This window comes from Maniola jurtina, chromosome Z (assembly GCF_905333055.1).
Source record: "Maniola jurtina chromosome Z, ilManJurt1.1, whole genome shotgun sequence".
In the NCBI taxonomy this organism is placed as follows: domain Eukaryota; kingdom Metazoa; phylum Arthropoda; class Insecta; order Lepidoptera; family Nymphalidae; genus Maniola; species Maniola jurtina.
In genome coordinates, this window is record NC_060058.1 from 13,058,813 (window position 1) to 13,071,895 (window position 13,083).

At 35.0% G+C, this 13,083-nt stretch overlaps 1 protein-coding gene and 1 long non-coding RNA gene across 2 annotated transcripts in view; both read left to right on the forward strand.

The window, feature by feature from the left end:
- The window catches only part of LOC123880561 (probable citrate synthase 2, mitochondrial), a 35,911-nt gene that overhangs the window by 11,912 nt on the left and 10,916 nt on the right, over window positions 1–13,083 (forward strand). The window contains exons 3-5 of the mRNA XM_045928744.1: window positions 1,148–1,377; window positions 8,382–8,538; window positions 9,057–9,256. Coding sequence (XP_045784700.1) covers window positions 1,148–1,377; window positions 8,382–8,538; window positions 9,057–9,256 — 587 coding nt within the window. The remainder of the gene's footprint in view (window positions 1–1,147; window positions 1,378–8,381; window positions 8,539–9,056; window positions 9,257–13,083) is intronic.
- Window positions 4,008–4,464, forward strand: LOC123880595. The gene is made up of 2 exons (XR_006799292.1): window positions 4,008–4,102; window positions 4,292–4,464. It is a non-coding gene; the product is annotated as an uncharacterized LOC123880595 (long non-coding RNA).

Sequence of the window (13,083 nt, forward strand, 5' to 3'; positions counted from 1 at the left end):
CTATCTTCCTTCTAGATGGAATCAAATGGAGCTATAGTATTTAAATTTCACGGATAACAGTTTAGAAGACCAGATCAGTGAAGCTATTGTGAATAGCGGTGCTATTCTTCAACTGCACAATAACTGCATCCAAACTGCAATTTTACATCCTGAACTGATTATTTTAAAAGGTTAACAGTAGACGATGCATTAATCTTTTAAGAATTTCTTCTTCTTTCTTTTAGATCTTATTAGATTTGTCGACTTTTTTCTTTACTCATACTGATTAGACTGTAGGGACACAATACATAGCCCAACACGATCTAGATGCTTAGACACGGATAGCTGTCGTGTTTGTATTAGGGATATTTTATATTTCATAACTATTGTTTATCAGAATATTGTACTGTATAGAAAATCTTGAACGCGCATTGTTCTTGTCATCGTGGGATAAAGAAGCTTACAGCAGTTACTCTCTCTCTCTCTCTCTCTCTCTCTCTCTCTCTCTACTTAAATCATAACATTTGGTGTTGATTCTTTTAAACTACATTAACTGTTTCCTTTCCCCTACATGTCCCGAATTGCAGCATTACATCCTATCAAAATGGTCCAACGATGGATATTTGCCAAAAACATCGATCACTTTAGGGCCGAGAAACTTATCTCAATCCATTTGTCAGAAACTTTTTGACGCTCGCTTGACGACGACTGTCCGTAGTACGTATACCCCGCACATTTATCCCCGCTTCGGCGAGCTCAGTTCGCGTTTGTCTGTCAATTCTCTTATTCTGATGCGAATTGCTGATAGCATGGAGACGGTGCCTTCTGCCTTCTAATCCAGTAAATTTTAAACGTCCAGTCGGCGTAACGGCATTCCGTTTGGACTCAAAATGCAAAATCCTAAACGATAGTGTTTCCATGCCAAAATGAATCTTCTCCAAATACACCTTCTGTTTTCATCTTTATGATGGATCTGCCAAATAGTAGCTAGATGCAAAACTATAGAATACCGAATGCAAAGGGTCATTGTTGACGCCACTTCACTCAACTTGCAGCAAGACGCTGAACGCAAGGGAGTTCAGGAACTTCATAACCTTGCTGAGTCCATGTGGAGCTAATTTCATAATATGAGTGAAGAGTCATAACATGAACTTTATTTCTCCAACAGATGTACGGTGGCATGCGTGGCATCAAAGGCTTGGTTTGGGAAACTTCAGTCTTAGACCCCGACGAGGGCATCCGTTTCCGTGGACTCTCTATACCCGAGTGCCAACAGCAGCTACCCAAAGCCAAGGGGGGGCAGGAGCCCTTGCCAGAAGGTCTCTTCTGGCTCCTTGTAACAGGCGACATTCCCACCGAAGCACAGGCTAAAGCTCTATCTAAAGAATGGGCACAGAGGTAAGTAACTTTTAACATGAGATTTTTTTATCGATAGCTGGTTATGATTACATTTAACCGCATTTTATTGGTTCTACGCGGCAACGTACTTGTGCGCCAAGCAGTTGTATATTTTTCCCGAATGATGCTGAACCCGAAGTATGTTTAGGAGGAGAAAATATTCTTTAGAAATTTAAATATCCAACCAATTACGTTTAATTATTACAAGTGTCAATAAAATTTCAAATCTAATCTAAAAAGTGATAAGGTCTACGGTTGATCATTCTGTCAAAAAGGTGATCGGTAATGATCACCTTCCACATCATATTGATCCATACATAGATATGTAGATTGATCAGATTTACTTGCCAGTTACTCGAGACATCCAACGAGATCGAACTCGGTGGAGCTACGTTTAAAAAGCTGAGTTCCTGTGATCCTCTTCCTGTCCCATTCTAAATTCTCATTCTCTCCTGATTAATTAGAAAATAGATCCCAGTTAGAAGTTCTTGAAAGTTACCATTTAGTTGTTTATTGGGTACCAGAACGGAAATAATCTTGTCATAAATATATTATGACTCATATACATTTGTCCAATTTGTAGCCACTGCCATAATAAAATAATGCAAGATCAACATAATTTGATACGACCAGTACCTCTAGTATGAGTTTGCATGATGCACATCTCGAAACCTTTGATGGTTCATGTTTTTCATGTTTTTATGGTCAATCTCGGTCTCTACTTCTGTTTTATTTCATAGCGGCGGGCGGTGTCTTTAGTTGTATGGTGAGAACAAAGAACTATAAGGTTAATTTGCGATAATCCGTTAAAAAAGAAATCATACATCGTAACATTCAATACTCACCACCTGTCCTCCTACTACTAAAAATGCAGGATAACCAAGCCTTGGTGGCAAGTAAGATCACCACTACCACGCAACAGCACAAATACTCTCCACAACATATTCGACGCACGTGTTAGATTTTGGGTTACAGAGTGGGCTTAAATGATGACTAATAAAAATTATCATCTATCTTTTATTTAAACTTGTAGGTAGCTATGATTTTGTCAGGTAAAGCCTAAATATTAAATCATTTAACAATTAAAATCAGAGCTAAGCAACTACTGTTTTCTAAAATTAAATAAGTTAAAACCTAATCTATAATTTCAATTCAATAGATAAAATTAATTAATTACCAAGAGAGGGTAGGTAGTAAACACATAAGTAAAACAAACCAAGCTGAATAATAATAATTAGTCGTTTATTCAGATATCTTTCTCACTTTAATCTTTATAGATCTATCTGTATTTTATTGTATTGTTCAGCATAGATCTATTTATTTAAAGATGACTCTACTGCCCGTTTCGCAAAGGTGTTTCGTCGTGGAGAAGAAAGGGCAAAGAAACTCCACAACACACGTCTTTTTAAAACCATTACAACATTCAATACATAGTACTAAAACATATTTGGTACACATTTATGGCAATCAGTTATAACCAGCAAATACTTTTCAATTATAATAAAATATAAGAATACTTAACTTTGGTATAGCCTGCCGCCCTTGTTTGCTCTGAAGTGAAGGACTTCACCGTTTGAATTATAATACAAGACTGAAGTCTTTACTATTTGAATTACAACACCAGAAGGTGTTCACTGTTTGAATCACAATACAAGACTGTCCCCCTCTGTCGAGGTAGGGTACTTTTATACACACTGTCATCGCAAACAAGGTGGAAGTCGGCAGTCACGTGATCTTAATATTTATTTGAAGGTTGGTACATTGTATCAACAATGTACCAACTACCAACCTAACAGTATGTTGACAATATTTAATTAACATTAATAATATCACTAGTTACATTGTATTTACGGATTACATATTATTAATTTGACAACAATAATTAATGACATAATAAATGGAAGGTTTACATATTATTTCACATAATAACTTGACAACTATATATTACATCCGGCAGTATAATGTCGATCTTAGTATATTGACAGTATTTAATTTACAACTAATAATTAGTGACATGTATTGATAATTTGCATCATAATATTTTACATATTGTCTTATTCCTAAATACTATATTAAACTGCAGTAAATAATATACGATATGTTTTATAATATCATAACAGTGACTACATTGACACCGTAAAGGAATAACGATTCCGTTGAAAACAATTCTATGAATATTTATTTGCGACTCAAAGTTTATGATTGGGTCAATTCATATAAACATAATATCTTATATATGACACGGCCATACTGACAAGTACTTCGCTCTCGAAGTACATAGGGGAAAGAAAGGAAAAGAAAAGAAAAATGCCTAGCTAAAAGCTAAAAAAAAAATATTTGTAAGCTACCAAAAATATATCTGTAGGCTACAAAAAAAAATATCTGTAAGCTACAAAAAAAAATTCTGTGAGCTAATAGCTAACCTATTAGTTAGAGACCCCCCTCTCAGTCCTCTCACCTGCTGTGCGTGAAGATCTAGACCGAGTGGGTCAGTAACTCAGCAGACTACTGCCTCCGGCCTTTATTGCAAAATACCTATTCCCGCTGAGTGGAACATAACGGTAGAGCAACAGGGCGGTCATCAGCAGCCTAAATAAACTACTAACTATCTGCCCCCCATAAATATTATGGGCTTGTACCAGAGACAATTACTAGATCACAGTACTAGTATTTGTCAAGTTCAAGACGTCTAACATTACCAGACTAAAAACTTCTTAAAAAAAATGTATTAATAGAAGTTAAGAATTAGTACTGGTAATGATTAGTACAAGCAGAACTAACTAACACCTACCTAACAATCTGCCCCCCATAAAAATATGGGCTTGTACCAGAGACAATTACTAGGTCACAGTACTAGCATTTGTCAAGTTCAAGACGTCTAACATTACCAGACTAAAAACTTCTTAAAAAAAAGTATTAATAGAAGTTAAGAATTAGTACTGGCAATGATTAGTACAAGCAGAACTAACACCTACCTACCTAACGATCTGCCCCCCATAAAGATATGGGCTTGTACCAGAGACAAGTACTAGATCACAGTAATAGTATTTGTCAAGTTCAAGACGTCTAACATTACCAGACTAAAAACTTCTTAAAAAAATGTATTAATAGAAGTTAAGAATTAGTACTGGTAATGATTAGTACAAGCAGAACTAACTAACCTAATTTTCTATTTGTCCTTGTCTCATTTGGGATTATTAACCTTTTGACCGTTTGACCATTTGACACTAAAAGATTTTTTTTTTTTTTTTTTTGTTTTTTTTTTTGTTTTTCTTCCTTGTTTTTCTTCTTTCTGTCATTTAAAGTATAAATTATTAGCATATTATATCTCTTATTCGGCCATTCTGATAAGTACTTCGCTCTCGAAGTACATAGGAAAATATAACATTGTAGCCAGTGAAAGTAAATCAACTGCGGTAGCAAAATACCGACATGAAAAAAAAAAATATATAAAATGATGTCATTCGTACCGACGTATATAAAATAAATTATATATAAATACGATTGTGTTATTCGTAACACACTTAATATTCAAAGATTCAATGTCAATGTTACTGCCATGAAAACTAAGATAGCTAGACGTCAGACCGAAATTGGATTATTATAAAATTTGATTTATTTGTTGTTACAAAACATTGTGCCTATCTATTTCTATGTGAATAAACATAGTCTTTATTTTATGTTATTGTATGTGATTTCATCCTTCCTTCCTCTTTCAAAACAACTCAAGAAAAATAAAATTATAAAATGTTATAATGTAGGTATTTCCAAAATAAAATGGATGTATTACTATTAGTAGGAAGACTTATTAACATTAGGTATCTATATACTAAATACAGAAACAGTGAGGATATTTTATTAGTAAGATTAAAAATCAAACTATATTTAAGGGGAATATTTTTTTTTTTTTGTTTAAGGCAAGTTGAAGAGAGCCCCAAAAAAAAAACTTGAGTGTCAAAAATTATTTAAATTGCTTTAAGAGAAAAGAAAGTAAAGATAAAATAGTTTTATGCTTAGGTTTCGTAAATCATAATTTTGAAAATTCACACTGTCTTCAGACTTTTACCTAAAGTAAATGGGTATGATATATTCTTGAAAGTAAATCTACTGTTTTGTTGTTATTTTTTTGCTTTGATAGAGTATTATAATTTTGTGATTATTTCACAAATACATTTTATATAAATCGCTCGGCCAATCTGACGCCTAACTAGATTTACCATTATCTAAATAAAATTATCTTAATCTAGATTTGTCTTATTAATTAAAATTTTTGTAACCACCCTCACTAAAAAAATAAAATAAACACTAGAACTTAGCTGTAGCATTGAATTTCACCAATGGAGAAACGTTTTAACTAGCGGTGCCAAACTAGCATCAAGGCCACTGACGACAGGGTTGTCCATCGCTCTCTGGCCTTCGGATTACCAGCACCAAGTGCCGTTGACGACAGGCAGAAGCCTGTCGCTTCGAGGAGAGGCCGCATCCACGATTACTGAAAGCATTTGAAAAGTATTAGTATTAAGACAAGATCTTTCGGATCCCACTTCTGATGTTAGATTTTAATTATTGAGTGAGCTTAAATGATGATGATTAATAAAAGTTATCATCTATCTTTTATTTAAACTTGTAGGTAGCTATGATTTTGTCAGGTAAAGCCTAAATATTAAATCATTTAACAATTAAAATCAGAGCTAAGCAACTACTGTTTTCTAAAATTAAATAAGTTAAAACCTAATCTATAATTTCAATTCAATAGATAAAATTAATTAATTACCAAGAGAGGGTAGGTAGTAAACACATAAGTAAAACAAACCAAGCTGAATAATAATAATTAGTCGTTTATTCAGATATCTTTCTCACTTTAATCTTTATAGATCTATCTGTATTTTATTGTATTGTTCAGCATAGATCTATTTATTTAAAGATGACTCTACTGCCCGTTTCGCAAAGGTGTTTCGTCGTGGAGAAGAAAGGGCAAAGAAACTCCACAACACACGTCTTTTTAAAACCATTACAACATTCAATACATAGTACTAAAACATATTTGGTACACATTTATGGCAATCAGTTATAACCAGCAAATACTTTTCAATTATAATAAAATATAAGAATACTTAACTTTGGTATAGCCTGCCGCCCTTGTTTGCTCTGAAGTGAAGGACTTCACCGTTTGAATTATAATACAAGACTGAAGTCTTTACTATTTGAATTACAACACCAGAAGGTGTTCACTGTTTGAATCACAATACAAGACTGTCCCCCTCTGTCGAGGTAGGGTACTTTTATACACACTGTCATCGCAAACAAGGTGGAAGTCGGCAGTCACGTGATCTTAATATTTATTTGAAGGTTGGTACATTGTATCAACAATGTACCAACTACCAACCTAACAGTATGTTGACAATATTTAATTAACATTAATAATATCACTAGTTACATTGTATTTACGGATTACATATTATTAATTTGACAACAATAATTAATGACATAATAAATGGAAGGTTTACATATTATTTCACATAATAACTTGACAACTATATATTACATCCGGCAGTATAATGTCGATCTTAGTATATTGACAGTATTTAATTTACAACTAATAATTAGTGACATGTATTGATAATTTGCATCATAATATTTTACATATTGTCTTATTCCTAAATACTATATTAAACTGCAGTAAATAATATACGATATGTTTTATAATATCATAACAGTGACTACATTGACACCGTAAAGGAATAACGATTCCGTTGAAAACAATTCTATGAATATTTATTTGCGACTCAAAGTTTATGATTGGGTCAATTCATATAAACATAATATCTTATATATGACACACGCACTCCGACACCGGAGCTCCTCAGCAGATTAACCCGTCGTCCTAATTGGCAACGATCGTACGATCACACAACGGCACAATGCGTTTTCGTCGCACGATGAATTCAAACATACAGATTTTTGCAGAGTGTCATAATTGAACCTTGCAAGCCATCGTGCGAGCACAGGCAAGGTTAATTAACGATCGTACGATGGGTTTGATCGTCCGATCATGTAATCAAAAATATCGATCTCTTTTGAGTGTCCTAATTGGTCACGCGTCTTCATACGAACGCGGCAACGCGACAACGGGGGTTAGCATCGCGCGATCTATTAGATAAGACAGCCTTGTTAGATCATCGTACGACCATTTTAATCGCAAGACGCAATCGCAATTGATTTTGCAACTGTGCACCATACAAAGTTTGTTTTGGCGGATTATAGCTAATTAAACTTATGCCTTGTATATCATGGTGGTTAAGTGACGCCTGCTTCTAAACAGCATGTATGACGAAAATTGACATCGAGTTTCTTTATTGTCTACTTATATCTATAAAACTCATACTAAGGTTACTTGAAGGACCGGATCGTGCGCACACAAGATGTCTAGTAAGGCATCCGCTTGTTTGTAGTTTGCATCGTACGTTTTCCACGAAGTAGATTGAAGACAACACTCAGCACAAGTTTCGCGTTACCTTCATAGGTAATGCGAGTTAAGTGTTAAATAGTATGTACAGTGCACATGCATTGTATAGGTTCGCATCGGCGTTGATCATTAAAAAGACAGCATGTGTCTGTCAAATACACCTTATTATTTGTGGGTTTATTCCTTCCTCAATGCTGGCTCTGGCCTGCTGCCAATTCGAAATCCTTGGCTCGGATCACATTCTCTTATACGCCCACCATTTCGACATGTCCTCGGCATTGTGAAGAGTCTGGCTGAAGTATAGCGTTACACTACATACGCCACGTCAATTGTGTATAATTACATGTAGATGACACGTGGTTATACACAAGTAAGGCACTATTCGAAACTTACCTGTCACAGGTAAATTTTACTTATAGAGCTTAACTTCAAACTTTATATTGAAAAGATATTATCTGCATAAACCGTAAAAATAGGGCACTGGATATATTTAACTTTAACGACAAACACTGAGCTGTCTTTCGTATTTTTTCCATAGGGCTGAACTCCCGGCCCACGTGGTAACAATGCTAAACAACATGCCCAGCAAACTGCACCCCATGTCGCAATTCTCGGCCGCAGTGACAGCCCTAAACAGCGAGTCCAAGTTCGCACAGGCCTACAGCGAGGGTGTACACAAGTCCAAATACTGGGAGGTTAGTATCACATCTGATAGTTTCTCAAATAAATTTTTGAAGTGGAAACTTCTTTAGACGCGTTGGGTGATTGTGGGATAAGTAAAAACTTCACGGTCACGTCGCTGTCATGCTAACTATTGACTATGGAAAATTAATCTTAAATACTTAAAAATAAAGTTTTAATTTAATTGCAGCAAAATTAAAAGAATTCAAGTTCGAAAAAAACATTACAAAATAATTCCATGATTCGATAGCTTGACATATGACCGACGGGAAACTGACGTCACTGGCATGCTAATATTTATAGTATATCTGTAACTGTTATGACGTGTTGCGCGTATGATATACCAATAATGTTTGATACTTCAAGTAATTTAAAAAGCCAAAAACACTGTTTCACAAATTTAAGTTTTCATTTCTTTTGGCATCACCACGTTAAACAAGCGACAATGTACGGTTCGTTATCGAATCTATGTTCTGCAATCGCAGATTAACCAATGAAGTTTCCATTTAAACTCCTATTATTATTTCAACAGTATGTTTACGAAGACACAATGAATCTAATCGCCAAACTACCAGTGGTAGCTGCAACTATTTACCGCAACACATACCGCGATGGCAAAGGAATCGGTGCCATTGATGACAGCAAGGACTGGTCCGCCAACTACTGCACTATGCTCGGTTTCGAAGACCCGCAGTTCACGGAACTCATGAGGCTGTACCTTACTATTCACAGGTAAGTTCCAATTATAAGTCAATACTGTTTCTTACTTTTCACAGGTAAATTTCAATTATAAGTCAAATTTTCAAACTACACTTCACAAGTAACATTCCTTCTAATTAATGAGCTCAAAGCAAGCTAAAGGTAAGATGTGATAAGTTTTACCTTAACTTCAAAATGCTATAACAAGTAAAATGCAAAAGCTTAGTTCTATCTTTCTAACTTATTTTTCACAGGGGATTTTATACTATTGTTTTGAAATCCTATTACCTACGTTTTAATGATGAGCTAATTTTTTATCTTACTTATTATTGCTAAGCTTTTGTTATAGTTACTCTCTAAAATTTTATGATAATATAAAAACTACATTTAAACTTTACTAGATAGGTACTACTTCAAATCAGGTTTTTTTTGTTTCAAAAAAAAAAATCTCATAGTTTATTTGAATTACTTCCATGTAATTAAATGTACCCTACAAACGATAGTCTTATATTTGAAGGTCGCGGCGAAAATCTGTTTAACCTTTATGAAGATGGTTAATTGCCTTTTAATTTATATTTATTCAGTTTTATAAGAAAATCAATCTATCAGTCTGTTTGCGTCCAATGCTGGACACAGGCCTTCCCAAGAGAGCGACATCGCTCACGGTCTTTCGCCTTCCTCATCCACCCACTTCCCGCTACCTTCTTAAGGCCTTCAGTCCAGCGCGCTTGGAGGTCATCCCACGCTGCGCTTACTGATACGCGGTCTCCACTCCAAAACACGTCTGCTCCAGCGGCCATCAATTCTGCGGCAGACTTAGCCTGCCTACTGCCACTTCAGCTGGCTAATTCGCTGAGCTGTGTCGGTCACTCTGGTTCTCTTACGTGTTTCCTCGTTACGGATCCCTCACAGAGACACCCAAGCCCGCTCCATAGCACGCTGAGTGACTTGAACTTGTGTTGTGAACAAGGCCAACTGTCAGTATCCACGTTTCTCAGATAGGACACACTCATTGAAGGCATTCGTGTTTAGGCTTCGCATTTATAATATGTATGGATTACAATTAGATAAAAATTAAAATGGCTGAAGAATTCAACGATTATTATAATTAACTGAAAGTATTTCTTTGAATTTCATTATTCTGTATTCTTTTACATAACCTTTTGTCTTTGTAACCGTGAATGGTGACGTCATATTGTTACGAAGCGGAAACTATTTACGTTAAAGCGTGACAGTCGTGGCCAGCAATTTATTTTCTTTTGTAGTTTTTTTGCATTTGCCTCCTAAATTATAAAACTCCAACTGCGTGAATTTCGCCTTTTAAAGCCATTGGGATATCTTAATTTTTTTTTCTTAGGTAGGGTCGTTACAGAGAGAACTTACATGAAAATTGTAATGACATATTATTATATTTTTGTGTGTATTATATTATGATGCGCTGCGAAATTGTTGATTTTTACGTAAGTACAATCCGTTTCACCTAAAAATACCGCAGGGCAACATTGGAGGGGATCTGGACATGTGTGTAGGTAAAGATTGAAGCATATGTCGACAAATAGACCCATAAATCCTTTACTGCGCAGGTTCAAGGTCATCGGTCTTTTTACGTGAAACGAACTGTACCTACCTATTTAAGTCTTTTTCTGTTTGATGTTGCAAATCTTTGCAATGTGCTAGTAATCCCCATTTCTATTGTTGCACGTTACATGTCTGCTAAGTGCGAATTTGCTGCGCTTGCACTGGCCTCGCTTTGAAATACCAATTTTTAGGGTTGTGTAATACAAGGTTTCGACCAGTCCATCAGTCCGTCTATTCTTCTGTCACAGCCATTTTAAAAATAAACTATAAGAGCTGTAAAGTTGAAATTTTATAGTTACAGAAACCTATTACCGCTACACACAACCATATTTAAATTTCGAAAAATATGAATTTCAGGATACATCCTAAACATGAAAAGTGTGAGTCAAAAAAAAAATTACATCCTCGAGTTAAAAGATATTTTAAAATCATCATGAAGTTTTTTAGACAGTTTTTGGCAAAATGACTGCCAGAGTTTTTAACAACTAGCATGGCTACGTAACAGGCCCGTAGCTACGTGCGTGGACTAACACGAACTAGACCAGTTTTTTTCCGCAGAACTAATAAGCGAACATCTAATATCGTGTTAGAAATAGTTTTGTGGCGTCATAACGCCTTCTTCACCTCTCCGCATGTGTGGGTGTTGTGCATAACGTATCGATATGAGAATACACGTGTCAACGCATAGAATTGTACTGCTTGCTATGCGTTTCAAATGAAAATACTATCGGCAAGGTACTATGTAACTGTTGTACCAATCAAATGTAGAGCAACAAAATTTCCTCTTGGTTTGTATTTATAGTAGCGTTTATATTTAAAAAAAAAAACTACAATAATATGAGAATTACGTAAAGCCGAATAATAAAGCGCAGCCGAAATTTGTAGATCTTTGGAGGGTTGCATGTAGGATTTTGAGAAATTCCAGCGGGATCTTTAAAAATGTAAAACCCACGTGGTATTCAAAGTCGGGGAAATAAGTTAGTTTCAAATATGGTGGTGGATTTCCGAAAAGTACTTTTCTTGATAAAATTACTACGTAATATAAATGCAACAAATAAAATAAGTATTTGCGTGTCATGAAGCTTGCATGTTGAAACCGTTTGACTAAGACCTATTTATTTAATCCATCACTAATGAGTTTAGATAGGACATGATAATTCGTACTTACCTCATATTAAACCAAGGTCTGTTTACATCAGGTTTCAATATTCAACCTGTAATAATTTGTCGATAAGTTACTTATTGTAATTTTTATTTATCAAAAAGACAATACAATTTTCGACAGATACAAGTAGCTAAGTAACTTATTAACAGATTACTGATAGATTAAATGTTAATATTTTAAACCGATTATTATGCTAATAAGTAGTTTTTTTATTGTTGTGCTTGCGACTATAACTCGGTCGCGCTAAGTTTGCACCTCGCTGGAATAATAGACTACAGGCCCATGTTTAAAAATGGGTGGGTCATATGAACCACCAGCAGGGCTATTCAGTATCTTTGAAAGTTTTCGTTAGACACTGAGTCCAGTTAGAAATCCATGAAATTTAGGTCACGTGTTTTTCTATTCCGTATCGAATGCGTGGCTAACTAATTACGAGTATCTAACACTTGGCAGTTGGCCAACATTAACATAGTAGCGTATTTTATCGACTTTATATGGCCAAATTAAATATCTCTGCCTGACAGGTAGCGTAGTAGAAATGTAAGACTTTTTAAATTGTACGACTTCGACTAGTTTTTAATTATTATCTATGGACATTTGACATTGACATTACATCAGTTTGAACTTTGACTTGAATTTAAACGGTTTTGTGTTTTGCATAGATTAGTGTTTTGTAGTACCTAACTTTGAATTATGACTATAGAATGACTATAGAATTACAGTATTCTTGAGTGCTTTTATTGTGTACCTACCTAATTATTCCTTCAGCACACAATTTGAACGAAATCATGAAGCATATTTTGTCTATTTAGATGCCTCCAAGAAGAAAAGTCTCTGTGCGCCAATTCGAACTCTTGGTCGAGTTTGCAGAGACCCATCGCGATATTGCGATGGGTCGATACGCTGGAGGGCCTCTAGGAAACCAGGCTGCACGATGTGATGTCCCCATTGGGCGCTGATATGTACCCGTGGCATAAAAATGCAGAGCTGCTAGGATCTGCAATAAATATAAAATCCAATTTTTGTGTTAAATTAATCTCAATATTTTCTTCCTCAATATAAATATCAGAATTTTATTTTTATTTGTTATTTTATTTTGTACCAGAAAGTTGTAACA